Source organism: Lytechinus pictus, chromosome 3 (genome assembly GCF_037042905.1).
Source record: "Lytechinus pictus isolate F3 Inbred chromosome 3, Lp3.0, whole genome shotgun sequence".
In the NCBI taxonomy this organism is placed as follows: domain Eukaryota; kingdom Metazoa; phylum Echinodermata; class Echinoidea; order Temnopleuroida; family Toxopneustidae; genus Lytechinus; species Lytechinus pictus.
The window spans coordinates 73,815,918-73,839,664 of record NC_087247.1 but is presented as its reverse complement, the minus strand read 5'-3'; the positions used below and the strand labels follow the sequence as shown (position 1 = coordinate 73,839,664).

The 23,747-nt window shown below is 36.0% G+C and overlaps 1 protein-coding gene across 1 annotated transcript; it reads left to right on the top strand.

Moving 5' to 3' along the window:
• The first annotated feature begins 364 nt into the window (after positions 1-364).
• On the top strand, positions 365-19,380 carry LOC129256717 (protein FAM185A-like). Its single transcript, XM_064097704.1, has 7 exons — positions 365-1,032; positions 3,615-3,724; positions 4,474-4,566; positions 5,190-5,367; positions 6,040-6,138; positions 9,809-9,934; positions 16,546-19,380. The coding sequence occupies exons 1-7, from the start codon at positions 462-464 to the stop codon at positions 16,653-16,655; spliced, it is 1,287 nt and encodes a 428-aa protein (XP_063953774.1). The 5' UTR covers positions 365-461; the 3' UTR covers positions 16,656-19,380.
• Positions 19,381-23,747: the final 4,367 nt, after the last annotated feature.

Here is a 23,747-nt window from a genome sequence, read left to right as displayed (position 1 = left end):
CTTGGTCGCATTGCCAATGGGAGGATCTACATGGCATTAGTGATCTCAATATTAAAATGCTCATAACTTTCTTATTATTCATTCAATCTTCTTCAAACTTTCAACAATATGTTTCTTTGATTTTTCTCTTTGATATGGATTCAGCTGGTTTCAAGGGTTTCATTCTCATTTAAGCTCTTCACATCTTCCTTTGTTTTGTTATGTGTGACCCCTTTCACATGCTCTGCTTCTATGGGGTCCAAAACATTTCATGTTATATTCTTTTTGCCAACCTTTGTATTAAATATTTGTATGTAGCTGATTGGTTTGAATAAACTTATATCACCTTAAAAATAATAACAAATGTATAAAACCTAGACTAACACCCTAACATTTTGTTTGTATACATCGATCCCTTGGCTTTCGTGGCCTGTCTGTCAACCAGGCAAATCTATTCTCACGTTAAAAATCGTCCTGTCAAAATGGCATTTCTTTCAGGATTGAAACAAGTTAAATATTCTTTAATGGAGAGTATCAAGATTTCTGCAAGAAATTTCAACAATCAAAGGCAGAACATCATTAAAGTTGCAAGTAGGTCTAGTGTAGAAGATCAGCCAACTGTCGCCGAGCGAAGAACTTCTAGATCTATGCCTCGAGTTTCGGTGGCAACGTGGGTCAATTTCCGTAGTTTTCATTGTAGTGCGCGTGCAAGTGTTGAAGAAGGAAGCAACGTATTGAGACTAAAATCATGGCCATTTGAACTCGAAACGCCTTTTGGAAAGCTTTTGGTTAAAGATTTTCCATTTCCCACTCGTATTGTGCCAACTAATCCTCATGACTATCCAGCAGGAGACAGAGTATTTGTTCATTTATTAGCTTCTTCTGTTTCCTCTGACATGTCTGATGCTGCATTGGACCCTTCTTCTTTTGCAGAAACCATTTCAAACATTTCTTGCTTGTCAAATGAAGAACAAGGAATTACAATTTCTCATGATGGTTGCTCAGGCATGCAGCCACCTTTGGCTTTAGTTATTGAAGTACCAACGTGTTATGGTATATTATTTCCAGTCAATTCTTTTCTTTGCACTTTGCATTTTGTTTAACTTAGAAGTTGACAATAAATCATATATGATATAACTTATTTCAAAGCAATAGAGTTTTGATTTTGACATACATACACACACACAGTGGTGTAACTACGGGGGGGCATGGGGGGGCACGTGCCCCCCCAATCGGCTGACCAAAAAAAAAAAACGGGGAAAAGGAGAAAAAGAGGGAGAAAGGAAGAGAAACGTAGTGGGAAAAAAGACATTATTGTTCATTATAATGTTATATTATTTCATAATAATATGTTATGTTATATTACATAAGAAACATTTTTCATAACTTAATGAAACATAATTTGCTCAGGGCCTATGTTTTCATTGCTCCTGATGCTCGCATTGTCTGTTTACCGAGATATATAACCCTGATAAAAACTAAAACCTCCCGTTTTCAAGTCAATATATACCAAACTGCCAAATATATTTCCTCGCACTTCGAGTTATTGTTTTATGTACAATAGTATGCTTCTTTTTCATGACTAAAGACTTGTGATTGCCCCATTTTAAGGTCTTAATATAAAACATTTCCTGTCCGTGCTTACGTTAGCAGTAGCGGATTGGTGAAATATGTCTGCTCTCAATGAATTCCTAGAATCAGTCCTTAAAATGTTCCTTTTTCTGATCTGAATATCAAAAATTTTCACCTCGCGCTTCGCGCTCGCACCGTTTGGTTAGTGAACTACGTATGGTCTTCGTGAATTCCTACAAACAAGCCTTAAAATGCCCCTCTTCAGGTCTGAATTTCCTAAATTTTCAGCTCGCGCTTCGCGCTCGCAAGATTTGATTAGTGAGATGGGTATGTTAATCATGATTACAAGTGCTTTATGTGCATATGTTTAGATGTAATTCTAACAAAATCAGCAAGCGCTTATTGGCACTCGCATTAGATGACTATGGTGAGATGTGTATACTCTTAACGGATTCCTAAAATATAGTCCTTAAAATCTTCCTGTTTGGGGTCAATATTTACAAAAATTTCAGCTCGCGCTTCGCGCTCGCATTATTTAGCGAGACAGGTACGTATCATGATTACAAAAGAATTTTATAATGTCCTTTTTTAGGTCTGAATATCAAAAATTTTAAGCTCGCGCTTCGCGCTCGCATTATTTGACCAGTGAGATACATATCCGTTTAATGGCACTGTCCTTAAAATGTCTCTATTAGGTCAGTATACCTGGCAACTGGGCGCGCTGCGCTCACTAAGTGACTCAAAATTTTTGCTCGTGCCCCCCCATGCCGTGACCCACGGTACGCCACTGCACACACATACATGTAGCTGGCAGCACCAGGGGGAAGGGGGCATTTGCCCCCCCCCCCCCCCCCCCCCGAAATTTTGCAAACTGAAAAAAATAACATGTATAATAAATGCTGTCATAAATAAGCATCCTACTAAATCTGAAAAGTACACCAAAAGTAAAAACAGCATTTGCTGTTCAATTTTTGAAAATTTACTCGTCCATTCACTGTTTGTTCCCAACGATATTAGTCACAAACCATGGCTCTGGGTAGCAAGAGCACTGGAGCATCTCCGAAATTTTCCTGTTTACTGAGCACCCCCAGGTTAGACTTCGGTCTCGATTATTTTGGTTGTTCCGCTGAACTACGTTGGCTCCACTCACCAAATACAGAGACCGAAGTTCTAGCACGATCTGTACAGGGGACTCAATGGCCTTATGTTTATGTACTTTACAAGCTCGGATAGAATGGGGGAGTGAAGTTGTGCGACAGCCGAAGTAAGTCACTGTTTTTCCCCCTTTAAGTTTATTTTTCCCTGTTTTGGTGCATTTCAGGCCAAAACGGAATAATAATCTCTATTTTGGTTCAATTTTTTCAATATTTTTATGAAATAAAGACAAAAATCGATGAGCCCCGTTGGAGGGGGGGGGGGGATTTTGCATTGTTCACCCCCTAATGGCGGCTGCATGATAGCGAGCCGTCTGTGTACGAGGAGAAATTTAAAAAAATGTTGAAAAACTCCTTGAAACAGACGTCTGCCAGCTGTCTACCCCAGGTATTCTGGAAGATGTGTAAAAAGGCAACCAAAATGAACTTCATTTTGTTGTGAACCCCCCTTTTTTTTTTCCTTTTCAAATTTGTTTCGACAGTATCCTTGATATTTGTTCAATTTACTTGTTTAAGTATATTGACATATTGCAATATTTGCCAGATGAAGACTGCCATAGACTGAATTGTGTCAACTGATGAATGATTGGTGAATCAAATTTCCTAATAGGCACATATGTTAGAAATTAATTTACAATTTTTAGAAATACTAGAAAATAATTCATCATATTTTTTTCACAATTAGATCTACAAAATGTTGTAAATAATGCTCAAACTATTCAACTTCTTTAATAATTCATATTTTTTTCACAATTAGATCTACAAAATGTAGTAAATAATGCTCAAACTATTCAACTTTATGTACTAATTAGTTTGATGTGTGAGACTATTCTTTATCGATGCATAATACAAATTGTTCAATATATGATGAAAGAAAATTATTTTTCTTCACCACAATCTAAACCATAGATATAGATGTGTCAACTAAAGATGAAGGCCACATTTCTGTTGAAAACCTGGAAAATGAAATGTGTTACATAAATACCAATAAGGGAGACATCACACTAAAGAGTATGAAGGTAATGGAAAATTGAAAATATATCTTAGATTTTTGTCTATTCTTTATGATCACTGTCAAAGAGACTTGTCTTGTCATATGTTTTTTTTTGGCGAACAAATAGACATGAAACTTGCATGAAGAATGGGCATGAAAAACAGAATTAATCAGAGTAGTCATCAGAAACAAAACTAAATTTTTATTTAGGATTAGGTCCTGGAAGGCTATACTTTTCTGATTATCACATGAAATCTGATTGAGATTTAATTTTTGCTCTTATCTTAAGATAGCAGGGCCTGCGAAAACAATAAAAACGTAAAATTTACCATCTGATTATGATTTTTTTTCATGGTCAACCCCCTCCCCCTTCTTCACTTTTGGCTAACCCCCGTCTCTTTGAAAACCGTTCCGCAGCCTATGGATAGTATAGGAAATATCCAGACTTGTCTAATATTTGAAATGCTCCGGAATAAGACATCACTTGAGGCTCACCCTCACGTTACATTTTACTTATCTAGTAGAAGTATAATGTAATTTTAATTCAAGTAATGAAAACCATTATCATTCTGTCTAATTTCAATAATGAACTTATTATAGTTTCAGTCATTACTATTGATTAAAATTATTGGTTCAGTTTACAATTCATATCAGTTAAATTTCTGGTTCCTATCTTATACTCTATCTCTTCTTTATTTAGACAATTTTTTTCTTATATCAGAATGATTCATTTAGAGTATTCTTTTTTCTGCTATACATTCACCTTTTTTACAGTCTGCCAATGTTAATGTTGAGTCAACAAGTGGAAATATCAGCTGCCTAAAAGCGTTGCAGGGAAGTGGAGTGATTAAAACTAGAAATAATGGGGTAAGTTACACCACTATTGTTGCTTGTATTGTTATTCAAACCACAATTTGTATTCCAGACTGATTGTGTTAAGATTTCAGTTGCTTTAAAAAAAGTGAGAGAGCCATAATAAGTCCAATTCTAAAGATAACTTGTCATGTTTGTCAAACATTGAACAAAATAAAGAATTGATTTAGGAAAGCATTTGTGGGTGTGTGCACTTTTGTATGTTGGGTATTTTTAATGAGGAAAAAAAGAAAGGTGTTTGAAGTCCACGTTAGGAAATACATGTACATGTTGTACATACAAGTTGTAATTAAATAATAATAATAACATTATATTTACTTCAATCATGAGACTGCTCTTCCAGCAGGCGTGTAATTTACAACTCCAATCTCCAATTTACAACTCCAATTTACAGGCGTGTAATTTACAACTCCAATCCTCACATGGATTCCGATTTTTGTTGTTGTTGTTTTAAGGTCAAGTTCCAAGTCCACACAAATTTTTTCCCTTCTAGAAGAGTCATGAATATATATTGTTTAACACTTTCATGGAAAAATGCAAGATGATTCTATATGTATGCTGAATTCCTGTATATACCAGTTCATCTGCATGCATTTCCAATCATCTTCTGATTTTAGACAGTGAATGCTGATAGGATCCAGGGCCTTGACTTTGAATTCTCCACCGAGTCAGGAGATGTTCACATCAAAGATATTTACACTAGGAAATCTCAGGTGTGCAGTCATACAGGATCAGTTCACATAAGTAACATGCATACTGATTGCAAGATAACCACAGGAGGAGATGTTTTTACTGGTATGTATACATGTTTGAGTCACTTGTTTTTTTACTTTGAAAAAAATCTTTAGTTTTTTGGCAAATATGTAACTAGCTGTAAATGAGTATTTTGCAGAAAGTTATTTTTTATGTACAGTTTTATATTTTGGAAGCAAAATTTGTACAGAACAGATGATTAATGAAGAATGAAAAAGTAATGTGTTGTACTTTCTACTACTCCTCCTCCTACTGCTACTACTACTACTACTACTACTACTACTACTACTACTACTACTACTACTACTACTACTGCTACTACTATTATTACTTCTTCTATTACTGCTACTACTACTATTACTACTACTACTGCTGCTGCTGCTATTCTTCTATTACTACTACTGCTGCTGCTGCTGCTGCTACTACTACTACTACTACTACTACTACTACTACTACTACCACTACTGCTGCTGCTGCTACTACTACTACTAGTACTACTACTACTACTACAGCTGCTACTATCACTACTCTACTACTTCTACTGCTACTACTACTGCTGCTGCTACTACTACTACTCCTACTACTACTACTACTACTACTATTACTACTACCACTATTACTGCTGCTACTATTATTTCTATTACTGCTACTACTACTACCGTACTACTTCTAATATCATTATGAATACTCCTACTGTTGTTTCCAATCTTTCAGGTTGTGTACAAGGTTCCATGTCAGTTAGTCTTCCAGGCCAAGCTACATTTAAAGGCTATCTATCCTGCCACGATGATATCAATATTGAAACTGATAAAGGTAAATTATTTTATTATCAAAATCATGTCATTCTGACAGTGTTGTTGATCGCTACATCCTTTAAATGTACAGTTGAATTTGAGACCCTTCATATAAACCATACATATGATTAATTTTGAATTACATTTTCTTGTGCTTGGCTAATCAGGAATTTCTATCAAAAAGATTGAAAATAATACTTGTATCAAGTTAATTTAAAACCATTATTCAGTTTAAAAGATATAGTCGATTTGACAGTCACATAGGCTCAATACACCAACCTAGAAATGCTCTTTCCGATTAAGTTTTTTTCTTGATTCGTGTTCCTATGGGGTCCTAGAACAAATTCAGCTTGGTTGCCCAAAGTTGCCGTTTGGGCAATTTTGCTAATTTGCATAAATCCAAAATGGCCACCAGATGACATCTTGAAAACCTAACTTTTGAACCCCTTGACCCAAAATGATGAGTAATGACTCCTTTTAGGGGTTTAGGGGTGTGTAGAACAGATTTCTATTATCATTTTTGCAATATACATGTAAGGTCATCTTCAGGTTAAATCCAAGATGGCCGCCAGACGCCATTCTGAAAAATTGACTTTTGATCCTCTTGCCCCAGAATGATGAGTTATACCTCTGTTTATGGGTTTTGGGGTGTGTAGAATCTCTTTCTGCTATCTATTTTGCAATATAATGTCATCTTCAGGTCAAATCCAAGATGGCCGCCAGAAGATGCCATTTTGAAAAATAAACTTCTGCCTTACCCTTTGTCCCAGAATCATGATTAATACCCATTTCCGTGAGTTATTTGGTATGTTGATTCCATTTCTGTTCATAATTTTGCAATATTAGATCATCTTCAGATCAAATCAAACATATCCAAGATGGCCGCTAAACGCAATATTAAAAAAACTACTTCCCATGACTATTGAACCTTGAAGAAGTACTCTCCCTAAAAGCGTACACGTTGTCCTGAAGAGGTTAGTATTATGTGTAGGAGATCATGTAAGGGAATTTCAGTAAGAATTATTAATTTTTGTTAATCACTCCATTTTTAGTTCGAGGTCAAGTCATGTTTAAGATGATCAGATGGTTGATAGATTTCGTCATTAACCGCTCACTTAAGAATGAAACCATTCAAGGTTTTGGCTATGATCTATTTCGGGAGTTCTTGTTTATGTCCAACCGTACTTTTCTAGTGAAAGGACTTCTATTTATTGAATTAAAAAGTGATCTCTCTGTATTTTTCAGAAAAATAGTTAAGTTATTACCTTCCTTTATAACTATCATTGGACTTTTTGTCCTGACAAGAGCCATTGACTTGGTCAGCAGGAGTGCACTATTTAGCCTCCTGCAGAAGATAAGTTCCCCAAGCTGTTCCCTGGTCATATCATTCCATGAGCACAGTTTGCTACAACACTGGAGCACCTGGTGCCTTTTCTCAGTTCCTGTGAGCGGCATGAAGCAAGGCTGCGCCTGGCCCTGACACTCTTTAAGATATTCTTTTCCAAGCTTCCCCAGTATGCATTTGGCGAATGCACAGAGGACTTCTATATCCGTACCAACGCAGATGGGGAACTGAACATCGACCTACTACCTGCCAAAACAATGGTCAGGATGGTTCTCATTCGTGAGATATTGCACGGAAACGATGTCGCCCCTGCCTCTCAAGAAGCAGGAGTACAAGACCTAGTAATACAGCCACCTGTCCTGTGCATGTTTGGATCACCCATCAGCCTGTGAAACAGAAATCCTGATCGACTCAAGACACTGACTGTCCTCCAGATATCTCTATCAACAGCACGCACTCGTCTGGTTGTGGTGGACTCCTCACCTACAATGGATCTCCCTCTCACGTCCCTGATTGGATCATCTATCTGTCTCTAGCTCCCTTTCACTGGACAAGGAGATAAGCACCAGGATAGGAAAATCTGCCACAGTCATGGCAAAGCTCCTGTACGGAAGTAAGTCCTGGAAAACGTATGCCAACTAAGAAAAGCGGCAAAACACCTTCCATATCAGCTGCCTCAGATGTATCATGCACGTTAAATGGCAGGAAAAATTGAAAAATACAGAGGCCCTTCAGCGTACATGCTGGCATCCTCAGCTTATTCTCGCTCCTTTATAGTCCAAGGCGCCTCAAGTGGTTGGGGCATGTTCGCCGCATGAAAGGGATTCGCCAAGATAAGGTGAGCTGTATGCTTGGTCTCACCCCATTTGTAGATCACACCTTCGTTATAAAGACACCTGCAAACGTGACATAAAACTTGCCGGCATAGACAGTAACACTTATGAAGATGTATATGATAGTCGCCATTCTATGGAGAGCTAATAAGGACAGGGGTCATGACGTCAGAAAATAATCGGAATGCTAAATTGGCAGACCAAAGACCTAGGAGGAAGGCTAGGGCAGCATTTCTATCTATACCTGTCTCAGCGCCATCTTCCTTCACCTGTACAAATTTGCTCTATAGACTGCCACTCTAGAGCTGAGTTCTACAGCCTCTCTCGAAAATGTAAGACCTAGCGCTACACCATCGTCTTTTAAAACAAACTGATGCCTACCAATCATTGAACACATTGATATAGGAAAAGTATGGAGAAAACACTTTCGAATTCAAATAACACTCCAAAAGCCTATTCAGTACAAAAGTATGGATGGACATTAAAACAAATAAATATACACACGAAATGGATCATAGCCAAAACCTAAAAGGATTCATTCTAAGGTGAGCAGCTAATGTCGAAATCTGACATCTCAGATGTGACTTCACCTTGACCTAAAACTTGAGAATAAACAAAAGAAATGAGTATTCTTACTGAAATCCATCTACATTAGCTCTCACACGTATAAGCATCGGAAAGTAGTTTTTTCAAGATGGCGTTTGGCGTCCATCTTGGATTTGATCTGAAGATTATCCTTTATGCAAAATTACAACATAAATTGAAGCAACATACCAAACGATCACCAATAGAGTTAATGTTCATGATTCTGGGGCAAAGGGAGAAAAGTTAATATTTTAAGAAGGCGTCATATGGCGGCCATCTTGGATTTGACCTGAAGATAACATTATATTGCAAAAAAGATAGCAGAAATGGATTCTACACACCCCAAAACCCCGAAACAAAGGTATTACTCATCATTCTGGGGCAAGGGGTTCAAATTTAATTTTTCAAGATGGCATATCTAGCGGCCATCTTGGATTTGACCTGAAGATGACCTTATAATGCAAAAATAATAATAGAAATTGATTCTACACAACCCTTAACCCCTAATCTGAGTTATTGCTCATCATTTTGGGGCAAGGGGTTAAAAACTTAGGTTTTCAAGATGGCATGTGGCGGCCATTTTGGATTTATGCAAATTAGCAAAATTGCCAAAAGTTGCCATTTGGGCAACCAAGCTGAATTTGTTCTAGGACCCCATACGAACATGAATCAAGAAAAAAACTTCATGAAAGAACATTTCTAGGTTCGGAAAATGTCAAATCGACTAATATGAACCTAATAGAGTTCTCATGAATTTTGTTATTATGGGATGTTACTGGTCAGCAGTTTATATTGCCAATTTTTGACTTGGTATGCATTCACAATACAAGCATATTGCATAGTTAAGATATATTATATCAATATATAACCTCAACTAATAATATTTTTATATACCTCCATTTGATAATTTCCTGTATGGACTGTAGGAGACATAGAGATAAAGTTACCCGAGGAGTGTGTATCACACATTGATCTAAGTGGACATCAGGTTGATATAGATAGTGCTCTAGTATTTCTTAGTACCCAACCATCTGATCATCAGCAGGTCATAGGTAAGAATTCTAGTGACTGATCTCATAGCATTTGTTGTTGGCTTTATGCTTGATGAAACCAACAATATTTTTATATGCCCGTCCTACAGGACGTATTATGGTATCACGCTCGGTGTCCGTTTCTCTCTGTCCGTCCGTTAACTTTTCCTTGTAAGCGCGAGAACTTCAGTTTATCTTAACCTACATGTAGGCTCATATAATTCAGTGTGTATTATACTAGCCTGGATCCCAGGAAGCCTATTGATTTTGAGGTCAAAAGGTCAAGATCACAGAGACATGTTTTCATCTTACCCTTAAAATACTTTACTCTATATAATGCTATGGTTTTGCCAATTCTAGATTATTATTATTGCTGTATTGTCTGGGGGATTGATTTAAGGAAGATACCGAAAGATTGAATAAGTTACAGAAAAGAGCCGCAAGAATAATTTTAAATGCCCATTTCTTGACCCCTTCTGAAAATTTATTTGCCCTCTTAGACTGGAAAAGATTTGAAGATAGAGTTTGCATTTTTAGATTTAGTTTAATGTTAAAATGTATGAAATGTATTGCTCCCAAATTTTTGTCAAAGTTATTTACTTTTAGGAAAGAAATCCATTCATACTGCACAAGAAATTCCTCTCAAAATAAGTTACACTTCCCAAAATGTCATATTGAATTATTCAAACACTCATTTCATTATCAAGCTGTCTTATTATGGAATAGTCTTCAACCTGAACCTCAAAACATAAACTCCCTCTCAATTTTTAAGAAATATTAAAAAGATGACCTTTAAGTCCAATTGCAGCTTAATTCTCCAATATTAAATATCTCTGATGACAATTTCAATTATTATGTTCTTATGTGTGTATATTCCCTTCTTTCTAATGATGTGCGTAGTTGATTATCGTTTTGTTTATATCTGACTTCAACTATTATGTTCTATCATATTATGTATACATATATTTTTCTCATGTTAATGTTACTGTGTATGATAAGATACATTTTGATTGTTTTTTAATATGCAGGACTCCAAGGGAGAGTAATTTGTATGTTGATTGGGCATCCTGTTGAAATATTGTAAATAAATAAATAAACGTGTTAACTTCAGTTTAACTAAACCTAGGCTCATAAAATTTGGGGTGTATAATACTAGCATGGATCCCAGGAAGCCTGTTGATTTTGAGGTCAAAAGGTCAAAGGTCAAGGTCACAGTGACATGCTTTCATCTTACCCTTCTAAAGTCCTTGTAAACGTGATAACTTAAGGGACAAGTCTACCCAAAAAAAACCTTGATATGAATAAAAAAAGAGAAAAATCCAACAAGCATAACACTGAAAATTTCATCAAAATCGGATGTAAAATGAGAAAGTTATGACCTCTTTAAAATTTGCTTAATATAACAAAACAGTTATATGCACATCCTAGCTGGTATGCAAATACGGAGACAAGTGACGTCATCCACTTACAATTTCTTTTGTTTATTTATTATATGAAATACGGAATATTCAATTTTCTCCTCATCGTGAAGTGAAACAATGATTACTTCCTTTCTGAACATGCAGAATTAGCATTGTTTAATACTATCTGGTTCAATAAAGTTGGTCTTTGTTTTCAAATCTGTAAAAAATGAAATGTTGTATAATTCAAACAATAAAAAAACAAAAGAAATAGTGAGTGAGGGACATCATCAAATGTCTCATTTACATGTCACTGAGTTGTGCATATTACTGTTTTGTGAAAAAATAAGTGAAACTTTAAAATGTCATAACTTTCTTATTTTACATCCGATTTTGATGAAATTTTAAGCGTTATGCTAGTTTGATTTTTTTGTATTTATTCAAATCAACATTTTCTGGGGTGGACTTGACCTTTAAGTTAAACCTAACCTAGGCTCATATAATTTGGTGTGTATGATACTAGCATAGATCCCAGGAATTACATTGATTTTGAGGTCAGAAGGTCAAAGGTGAAGTCGCCACTGTCCACTTTTCTTGCTGGACCAATAACTCCATTTTCCGTGTTGCAGGTGGGCGTATTACATGCTCTCCTTAGCGATGCTCTTGTTTTATGATATTTATAAAAAAAACATTTATATTGCACAGTTAATATGATATATTCTCCTCTGCATAACAAATACGCAATTCGCAAAGTATTACTAAGAAGATTTGTGTTATACTGTGACTAATTGCCTCATAATTAGAGTAGAATGTTGCATAAATTAGGAGCTGCATATATGAGAATTCTCTATCATCAAGGGTATGTTCTGATGTTTAAGATGGATATTTCATTAATGTGTTATCTTTAAGTCATTAATAAGGAGACTGTAATAAGTTTGAACTACATAGTCATTTGTATATGAGGTGATGAAAATTTGCCAACTGACTGAAAAAGAAATAAACAGAAACCAATCATATTCTTAGAGAGGTTAGCACAAAATATATCAGGAGTGTGTGCTTGCAGCTTTGAAAAAACTTTTTGAAATTTGCCACCCATAGTACTTCATTATTAATATCATTGTAGTAACATCCTGTCTGAGCTTTAACAAATTATACAGAGCTTTGCCTTACAATGTCTGGACAAGCAAAGTAGTGACTGAATTGAAAATACAAATTTATTCAATATAGTATAGGAAAGTCAAAAAGGGGCCTAAGCTTTCGATCCTAGCAGAATCTTCGTCAGAGGCAAAATGACAAACATATATAGTGGAACAACCATAATATAGACCACAAACAAGCTACAGCAACACTAGAAACAAGGAGACAAAAGGGGCATTAGTGAGTAGAGAGGACCAATCAGGTTAGTGAAGGGGATGAAAGAAAAGCAGTAGGCAGACACAAAGAGAAGTTAGTGTAAGTAAGGCCAGTAAAAGACATCAAGCCAAGAGGGATTAAGATAATGAGGCAGGCAACATCAAACAGGATCTGGAACAAAACAGTGATAGAGGGTATGAGGAAGAGATGAATAACAAGAGAATTAGTGAGAGGTGGGTCAAACAGGTTACAAAGAAAGGCATAATAAACTGGTGCATAAGAGTGGGGAAAAAAGGAAAAGAATGGGGAACAACTGATAATGTGCAAAAGACATATAAGTATATAGGATAAAGCATTAAACAAACTAAGAGAAGAAGGTAAGTGTAAATATGTATCTATAAGTGATATGTATATAAATATATCCAAAAAAGAAATGTATATGAAAAAATATAAATACACATGGTGTAACTGATATTGTAATCCGCTAGGTGTGACGGGAAAAAAAAAAAAAAAACACCTGTATATGTGAAAAAGAGGAAGCAAATTGCCTAAAAAGGTAAAAGCAAATATAGAAGAGAGGGGGTGTATTATGAAGAAACCATAGTATACATGTAAATAAGCAAATGTGGTAAATCTAAAAGAGGTGAGTGGAGAAAAAAATATATATATATAATAATTATTATATGAATATATCGCCTGAATAAGGAAGGAAAAATTGGAGCTGAGCTTGTATGAGATATGGGAGGAAAGTAGAGAAAGAAACAATAATGTAACTATTCAAAAGAGCTGAGGGGAAAAATTATATGTATATATAAATTGAAAGTGGATAGGAAAGAATAATCAGTCGTTCCCCTCTTGGATGTTCAGGCCATGAGGTTGGGTGGTGCGAAGTCATCTCATCCAGAGCTTCTCTCTGCTAGTACGGACTGAGTCAGGACGGGTACCTAAAGATTCGATGCCCTGTAGCATCATGTCAGTGATGGAGTGGTTGGGGAGGTTAAAATGGCGGCCAACTGGAGTGTCCAGCTTTGCTGTGTTGACGGTGGATCTGTGCCCGTAGAATCGTTTCTTGAGTGTGGTCTTGGTTTCCCCTATGTATTGTACCCTACAAACTCTGCAAGTGTTGAGATATACAACATTAGTGGTAGTGCATGTGATGTTGCCCTTAATTTGGTGAGACAGGCTGGTAGAGTTGCTGGTGAAAGTGTCGCCCTCGTGAACAGCAGATGTTAGATTCAGCCCCCTGTCGCCCATGGATTTGGTGGCGTTACATAGACGACATTTTCTTCATCTGGACCAGGGATGAAGATAGCCTCCATACATTCATTGACCACATCAATTCCTTCCACAGGACCATCAAATTCACTTCTGATTTCTCCCAACAGGAAACCCACTTCCTTGATGTCACAGTCCAGAAAAAGTCTAACGGTATCACCACTACCCTATACTCTAAACCCACAGATACCCACCAGTATCTCCACTCATCCAGCTGCCACCCCCGTCACTGCAAAACCGGCATCGCTTACAGTCAAGCCCTCAGACTTCGCCGTATCTGCTCCGAGGACCCTGATTTTTCCTTCCATACCAGGAATTTGCAGAAACATCTCTGTGCCATGGGCCACGGGGCCAGGGCAGTCCAACTGGCAATTAACAAAGTTCGTTCTCTCCCCAGATCTGAAGTTCTCAAACCAAAAAGTGACAAGGAGACTACCGACAGAATACCGCTTGTGACCACCTTCCATCCCAATCTACCCCCTCTCCGCAAAATCCTGTGTGATAACCACCACATTTTACACACTTCTGATCGTCTCCAACAGACCGTTCCCGATACTCCCCTTCTAGCATACCGACGCCCACCGAATCTCAGGGACCTCATTGTTCGTGCTGAAGTGCCCTCCCTCACTAACCATTCTTCTCCCATACAGCATGGCACCTTCAAATGCACCAGCAACGGGTGCATCATATGTGAAATACACCTTCACGAGGGCGACACTTTCACCAGCAACTCTACCAGCCTGTCTCACCAAATCAAGGGCAACATCACATGCACTACCACTAATGTTGTATATCTCATCACTTGCAGAGTTTGTAGGGTACAATACATAGGGGAAACCAAGACCACACTCAAGAAACGATTCTACGGGCACAGATCCACCGTCAACACAGCAAAGCCGGACACTCCAGTTGGCCGCCATTTTAACCTCCCCAACCACTCCATCACTGACATGATGCTACAGGGTATCGAATCTTTAGGTACCCGTCCTGACTCAGTCCGTACTAGCAGAGAGAAGCTCTGGATGAGATGACTTCGCACCACCCAACCTCATGGCCTGAACATCCAAGAGGGGAACGACTGATTATTCTTTCCTATCCACTTTCAATTTATATATACATATAATTTTTCCCCTCAGCTCTTTTGAATAGTTACATTATTGTTTCTTTCTCTACTTTCCTCCCATATCTCATACAAGCTCAGCTCCAATTTTTCCTTCCTTATTCAGGCGATATATTCATATAATAATTATTATATATATATATTTTTTTCTCCACTCACCTCTTTTAGATTTACCACATTTGCTTATTTACATGTATACTATGGTTTCTTCATAATACACCCCCTCTCTTCTATATTTGCTTTTACCTTTTTAGGCAATTTGCTTCCTCTTTTTCACATATACAGGTTTTTTTTTTTTTTTTTCCCGTCACACCTAGCGGATTACAATATCAGTTACACCATATGTGTATTTATATGTTTTCATATACATTTCTTTTTTGGATATATTTATATACATATCACTTATAGATACATATTTACACTTACCTTCTTCTCTTAGTTTGTTTAATGCTTTATCATATATACTTATATGTCTTTTGCACATTATCAGTTGTTCCCCATTCTTTTCCTTTTTTCCCCCACTCTTATGCACCAGTTTATTATGCCTTTCTTTGTAACCTGTTTGACCCACCTCTCACTAATTCTCTTGTTATTCATCTCTTCCTCATACCCTCTATCACTGTTTTGTTCCAGATCCTGTTTGATGTTGCCTGCCTCATTATCTTAATCCCTTTTGGCTTGATGTCTTTTACTGGCCTTACTTACACTAACTTCCCTTTGTGTCTGCCTACTCCTTTTCTTTCATCCCCTTCACTAACCTGATTGGTCTTCTCTACTCACTAATGCCCCTTTTGTCTCCTTGTTTCTAGTGTTGCTGTAGCTTGTTTGTGGTCTATATTATGGTTGTTCTACTTTTTTGCCTCCGACAAAGATTCTGCTAGGATCGAAAGCTTAGGCCCCTTTTTTACTTTCTAATTTACTCCATTGGCTCTCTTTTATTAGATAAGCAGTTTTCAGCAGCTTCTTTTTGCCAATATAGTATAGGAAGAGTTCAAAAAAATAATTTGGGATCCACTTTAACTAAAGCACTTGTCACAGAGGTTTTATAAAATACTGATTATTTCTATGTTCAAGTGTTGTTTGTTAAGATCAGACACTAATATTCATAAAAAAATTATTACAATATACAGTATCTCGTGTGGACAATGTATCATAATAGCAGAACGCTGTATCACTGTCCTAGATATGATCAACTTAGAGGGCATATAAGATAGAGGGAGAGAGAATTGTTCAGTTTCATTTAACAAATCAGTCCAGTGTTTTTAATGAAATCAACCAGTGAATAACTAAATGTACTCTGATAAACCAGAATTGGATTTTCAACCATGAGATTGATGTACAAAGAGGAAAACAAGTTGTAAAGGATTAAAAAAAACAAATTATTCTTTGACCTTGTTAAATTCATTTCTGTAGAGTAGATGTAAGATAAGTTTCTTTTTCATCAGAATTCCAATAGAATGTTTATTTTTCTCTTGTCAATACAGGTGAGCTAAATGGTGGTGGTGTTGATGCAAATATCATTGCCAAGTCTAAAGAAGGTAGTATTACTGTGAAGACTCAATCCTGGTTTGATTCCTTGGAATTAGGAACCTGATAGCAACAATCTATAATCTGTCTTTCTTCTAGAGTGTGTGAAAGAGATATCTCTATCAGGTCTAAAAAAAAGCTGTATAACTTTGAAGATATTTAGAGATATCTCTGGCACGTCACGATTATGGTTGAATGTTTTATACCTTGAAATGAATATAGGCTGATAAATTCATTTTTCCATTTACTAAGGAGACGGTAGTCTAGTCACTCTAGTGTCAAGACTACAGGATCTAAAGGGCTTGGTAATGTGCTCATATTATAATGAAGATGGCAAAATTCAAAAATACAAAAGAAACTATTTACTTACTTACTTTACTTGGATGTAGAGACTTAAAGCTGGAAGCTTATTTGCCCCTCGTCACATTGGGTCGTCTCTGGTATGATGAATATTTCAATGGATGGAATTTCCAGTGCTTCTGAATGCAGATTTAAATGCATTTACCCTAGTGGCAGAAACTGCTTCCTCTGACAGATCATTCCAGTTATTGATGCTTCTAGCTGTAAAAGCATATTGCTGTGTCTGTAATCTACATCTGTATTTCCTAAATTTCATACTATGGCTTTCATGGTCCTTATATTTGTCATCAAGATGGAAAAGGCTACTCAGATCTATCGATGAATACGTCTTGTGATTTTGAAGATTTTGATTAATTACTTGATGCAAGTCCCTCAAAATTGCATTTCTTCTTTTTGTCTCATACTTGGTACATATGATCCTTTGGTAATACCACATGTGTACCCATGAAACTGATGTGGTCAAATGATATGAGGTCATGTCCATCATTTTTTATACACCCGTCCTAGACGGGGCTTATTATGGTATCACGCTTGGTGTTCGTCCGTCCATTAACTTTTCCTTATAAACGTCATAACTTCAGTTTAATTGAAGTTTGGTGTGTATGATACTAGCATGAATCCCAGGAAGCCTATCGATTTTGAGGTCAAAAGGTCAATGGTCAAGGTCAAAGTGACAGGTTTTCATCTTACCCTTCTCAAGTCCTTGTAAATGTGATAACTTAAGTTTAATTTAACTTTGGCTCTTATTTAATTTGGAGTGTATGATACTAGCAATGGATCCCAGGAAGCCTATTGATTTTGAGTTCAAAAGGTCAATGGTCAAGGGCACAGTGACATGTTTTCATCTAACCCTTCTGAAGTCCTTGAGGTCGTGTCCATCCTTTTTTTAAGCTTTTTCTGCAACTTGCTCTCATTTCTTTATTTTTTCATTAATTTGATCACACTAGTTGTAGATGATCCTTGAATACTACATGTGTTTTTGAGAATGATTGGGTCAAAGTCATCTACAGATCAAAACTTCAAGTTTTTGTTCAAATTGCTCTCATTCCTTTATTTCTGCATCAACTATCTTCATACTTGGTACATATGATCCTTGGGTAATACATTTGTATTCATGAAGATGATGGGGTCAAAGGTCATCTAGGGGTCAAAAGATCATATTGCATATTTTATTGATCACAAAATCAGACGAGACTCATGGTTCGTGAACCATCTTGTTTCAAATTTGTATACCACCAAAGATTGACCTTAAGCTATACAGTGCGTCCCACAAAAAACGAAACCGAGATTTATCAATGATTTATCATAACATAATCACAAATACAATAGACAAATAACCTACCATTGTAAAGCCTAGAATCTCCTCTTTCATCTTTAATTACTTAGATTATCTTTCATTCATGCATGAGTGAGCAAAAACAATTTGAAGAGGGGATACCAAAAAGTCATTTGGCGGGCTGTATCTGGGGTTTCAAAAAGAAAACCACATTAAAAAAAAGTTCAATATCTGCTCTTTAATTTGATACCTCTATTACAGAAAATGGTCAAGAAATAACAAAGTTCTGGTTATTTGAAATAAGGCTTGAATTTCAATAATTTCATAAAATTAAGAGGTTCTACAGGCTAGCGTTCAAACTCACATGACACTCCGTTTTGTTGACAATCAGCCATGCATTTAGTCTTTTGTTAACCATGCGATAGCTTCTGTGGGAAACCGGTGAAAACACATTTATTTAATGAAATTATGGAAATACAAGCATTGTTTCGAGGGAACGGAACTTTTTTACTTCTTGACCATTTTTTTGTGATTAAGGTATCAAATAAAAGAGCAGATATTGAACTTTTTAGGCATGTGATTTTCTTTTTGAAATTCAGATACGCCCCGCCAAATGAGTTTTTGGTATCCTTAAAATGGTTTTTGCTCACTCATGCGTGAATGGGGAATAATCTAAGTAATATCGGATGAAAGAGGAGATTCTAAGCTTTACATTGGTAGGTCATTTGTCTATTGTATTTGTGATTAAGTTATGATAAATCATCGCCTAATCTCGGTTTCGTTTTTTCTGGGACGCACTGTATTTTGTAAAATGTGTATATTTATTAGGACTTGAAAAGATCCAATTTAGTTTGAAATATTGAAGTTTTGTTTTAGAATAATGGAAACTACAGTTTGTCAAAAATAAATTATTGCAATTTCTACTCTTTGTGCTATAATTTAAGTTGATTATTTACAAAATTTATAATTGATGATAATAATTATTTGCCTACTTATGCATGTTATACATCAAATCTCCAATGCTCAGTGGGGGTACATCTTGCTCTCATAAGAGAAGAAATGACATTGTTACTTCCTGAAATTGCAGTTTGTCTAAATTGACTATTGATTTTCATGTAAATAAACATCAGCATAACTGCTAGTGGGTGTAATTCTATTTGATATGACTCTGTTTTTGATTGTTTTCTACAAATATTTGCATTCCCAGTGGTGCTAGAGTGTCCAGATCATACAAAGGTTTCGAGAGGCAAGCTATATTCGATAATGGTTCCACCATTTAAACATTTAATTGCCCAGAAATTCAAGCACCACTGCATTCCCAAACCATTATGTATTAATGAGTGTGTTAAGTCATGATTGACTTAAGAAATATTTGCATTTCAGAACCAGATGTAGTAAGATATTTCATGTATCAAGTTTGCTGTTGATAATGGTGGCTTTCTGAAAACATGACTGCTACCAATGAACGTATCAATATATCCCATGTTACGCTGCTCCACTATTATGCCATTATCCAGGTTGTATCTCAGAGTGTGGGGTGTAATACAAGTTAGTACCAATGATGTAGCACCCTACATATGCTTTATTATATGAATTCAATTTTAACCTACTCTTTGATGTTTTGTAAAACACCCTTAGAATTTTGTAGGAGCTCTAGGTTTGTATCTGGTAATGAGAAATGTGTTTTGCATCATTGACGACATGGTATTCAATGATCATGTGATATCAATTCAAATATCCTACAGTCTTGCAAGAACCTTTTTCTTTTTGCATAATCCAAATCAGTTTTGAAAACAAGTTACAGTATGTTATATTCAAGAACATGCTAGTTGTATCATCACTTCATAATTTTTTTTGTGATTCATGATATAACGGATCACATTATAAGATTATTATGATGTTGGCATATAAAATGTCTAACATACAAAATAGAATAACATAAGAAGAAATCCGTTTGTTTACAGCAAAACACAAAAACAATCAGGCGCTTGGCCTAAAAAATAAAAAAAGAACAGAACAGCCTTCTGCTTTTATCGCCTCTTTATGGTATTCAAAATGGTGACCCACTTGCCGACATGCTTTTCTAATTTGCATTTCCTTTGTGCTATAGTATGTTCAACAGTTTCAAATGATAAAAGAAAGTTACAAAAGTGGGAGAGAGTAGGTTTTGTTTCATTGCATCGACATCTGAAAATATATTGTTTACCTGACAAGAGCAAAAAGTTCAAAATAAATACATTTATAGGGATTTGGGGCTTACAGAGAGAACATATCTTTCATCGAGGAAATGAGGAAGATCTAGTAACGCAAAGAGTCTACCAACATCATTCCAATACAATACAATACAATTTATATCATAGCGCTCTTCACAATGATTGTATCACAGTGCTTTCCAAAATCACAATTGTGAAAGAGGGAAAAAAAGAATTGATTAACAACATGGCAAGAGTAAAAAAAGATGCACAAGAATTTCAGGCAAAATTCTTCAAAATGCACAAAGTGTATCCGTTACCTTGTGAATATTGAATAACCAAACCTTGGTGGGAATCAAATTATTTAATATTAAACCGTGTGGCGTTCAACGATTAAAGGGATAGAGCCTCGTCGATCTGGCGCTGCACGGCGGCAGCCGGGCCCACGATCAATTAGGCAAAGCAAATTTTTGTAGTATTTCATTTTATGTCTATTTTGAACAATAAAATATGGATTTTCATCATTAAGATTCTTGAATTGTAGAAACCAAAGGTGTCATTTAATTGTGTAAATATATTTGAAATTGATGGATTGTTTTCCTTCATGAAAAATGAGTCATATGTATAAATTGCTTCTTTAGTGATGCCATCAATAGTTACAGTTGGGATCAATGAAATGTTATCGACAATGGGATGAAAGTTTTGAGATAGAAAGAATGATTTCCATTTTGATGGCATAAACTTTTAACAGTCAAAAAGCAAAAAGTATTCAACAAAAGTTAAAGCCTTATTTTTTGCATCTTTCCATATTAATGGTCTGCCATACTCGTCCAACATATGTGACACTTAACAAACCCTTTGTCTTTTATCTTTGTTTTATAAAATGATTTTCCATTTTGTAATATACATCTATTATCCCATATTATTTAGTCACATATTTTTATGTTTTTCTGAAAAACTGTACTCCAACTAATTATGATATCTTTATACCATTCAGGAATTGTCAGGTTTAGAATATTAAGATTATAATTACAATGGAATATGAAGTCACCAGCTACATTTTGAAGCAGCACAAGCAGGATAATCTTCCATCCCTTTGAATTCGATGTAAAAATTATTTGTATCCACCTAACTTTTTGTACTTGTAGAAGAGATTTGAAACATCATTTTCAACCCTTCATCTTCATATTGCTTAACAATTACCTCCCATTTGACCCTGTCAGGACCGTTCCAAAAACTAACTTATTAACTTCATAATTATAGTTCTTCCGACCCCCCCCCCACCTTTCTCTATCTCTCTCTCTCGCTCTCTTACCTATCTGTCTCTGTGTTCCTGTCTCTCTCTACCCTCTCTCTGCCTTTCTATTCATCCCCCTCTCTTTCTCCCTCTCACTCTCTTCTCTCTGCACTCTTATACAATATGCAAGATGATATAGTCAAGGAGACGTTGTATAGTTACATTATTGACTTTATTAATACCAACAAAGTACAGAACTGGAAGCACAATGTGAGAGTAATGTAAATGTCACACTTAGTACTTTAAAGGAGTGCTACAAAGCCAAGTATTTGTTCAGTATATGATTTTTTATCAGTTCTCCAATGAACAGCAAATGCACTTCAGAATAAAAGGTAAAATATATGGCAACCAAAGTTCAGGAAATATTTAGCATATGCTTTTCTATTAAATGCAATTTTTGTCTCGCCTGCATAGCAGAGCGAGACTATAGGCGCCGCTTTTCCGACGGCGGCGGCGGCGTCAACATCAAATCTTAACCTAAGGTTAAGTTTTTGAAATGACATCATAACTTAGAAATTATATGGACCTAGTTCATGAAACTTGGACATAAGGTTAATCAAGTATTACTGAACATCCTGCCTGAGTTTCAGGTCACATGACTAAGGTCAAAGGTCATTTAGGGTCAATGAACTTAGACCATGTTGGGAGAATTATTTTCAAAATCTTAACCGAAGGTTAAGTTTTTGAAATGACATCATAACTTAGAAAGTATATGGACCTAGTTCATGAAACTTGGGCATAAGGTTAATCAAGTATTAGTGAACATCCTGCTCGTGTTTCAGGTCACATGACCAAGGTCAAAGGTCATTTAGGGTCAATGAACTTTGGTCAAGTTGGGGGTATTTGTTGAATTACTATCATAACTTTAAAAATTTATGGATCTAGTTCATGAAACTTAGACATAAGATTAATCAAGTATTAGTGAACATCCTTCCTGAGTTTCAGGTCACATGACCAAGGTCAAAGGTCATTTAGGGTCAATGAAATTTGGCCAAGTTGGGGGTATTTGTTGAATTACCTTCAGAACTTTGAAAATTTATGGATCTAGTTCATGAAACTTGTACATTAGGTTAATCAAGTACCACTAAATATCCTGTGCGAGTTTCACGTCACATGACCATGGTCAATGGTCATTTAAGGTCAAAGAACTTTGGCCGTGTTGGGGGTATTTGTTGAATTACCATCCTAACTCTGAAGTTTATGGATCTATTTCATAAAACTTGGGATATAAGAGTAATCAAGTATCACTGAACATCCCCTGTGAGTTTCAGGTCACAAAATCAAGGTCAAAGGTCAGTTAAGGTCAATAAACTTAGGCCATGTTGGGGTAATTGTTGAATTGCCATCATAACTTTGAAAGTTTATGGATAGAGTGAATGAAATGTGGACATGGGTGTAGTTGACAAGTCTTAAGTCACCGTTCAAATGTCATCTATGGTCAATGAACGTGGTATTATGCCATTATATGAATGGTGTTTTTGTGAATGATTATTTTATAGTAGTTTTCAAAGTTAGCACTGCTGCTATGTTAAATCGCGTAATGCAGGCGAGACTGCCAGAGGCGTTCCACTTGTTAAAGAATCTGTGGAGGAAGCTTCGTACATAAAAAAATCTAATTGATTACAAATATCTACTCCATATCTGTCAAATGATGTATGTACATGTAATTGTTTGGGCTTTCAATATGGTCTGTAACCATTTCAAGTCAATTCAATTTCAAATATTTATATTTCCATGACTACAAATTTGACCAGCACTATTTTATTATATGTGACATGCAATGCTTTCAATTTGCTAGCACTCTTTAAAATCATTTCTATTAATACCTAGCACTATTAAACTTGGACAAATTGGGAACAGAATATTTACAGATGATAATTAGGTTAAATAAATTCAATTCATTCATTCAATACTCACGGACAATGCCACAACTTAAGAAGTCTGCGTACACGTGTTGTTACTCTAGATCACAATGTATTGGTTTTAAGCAAAAGTAATAGTTTAATGCTGTTAAAAGTTGATGAGGTATTAAGT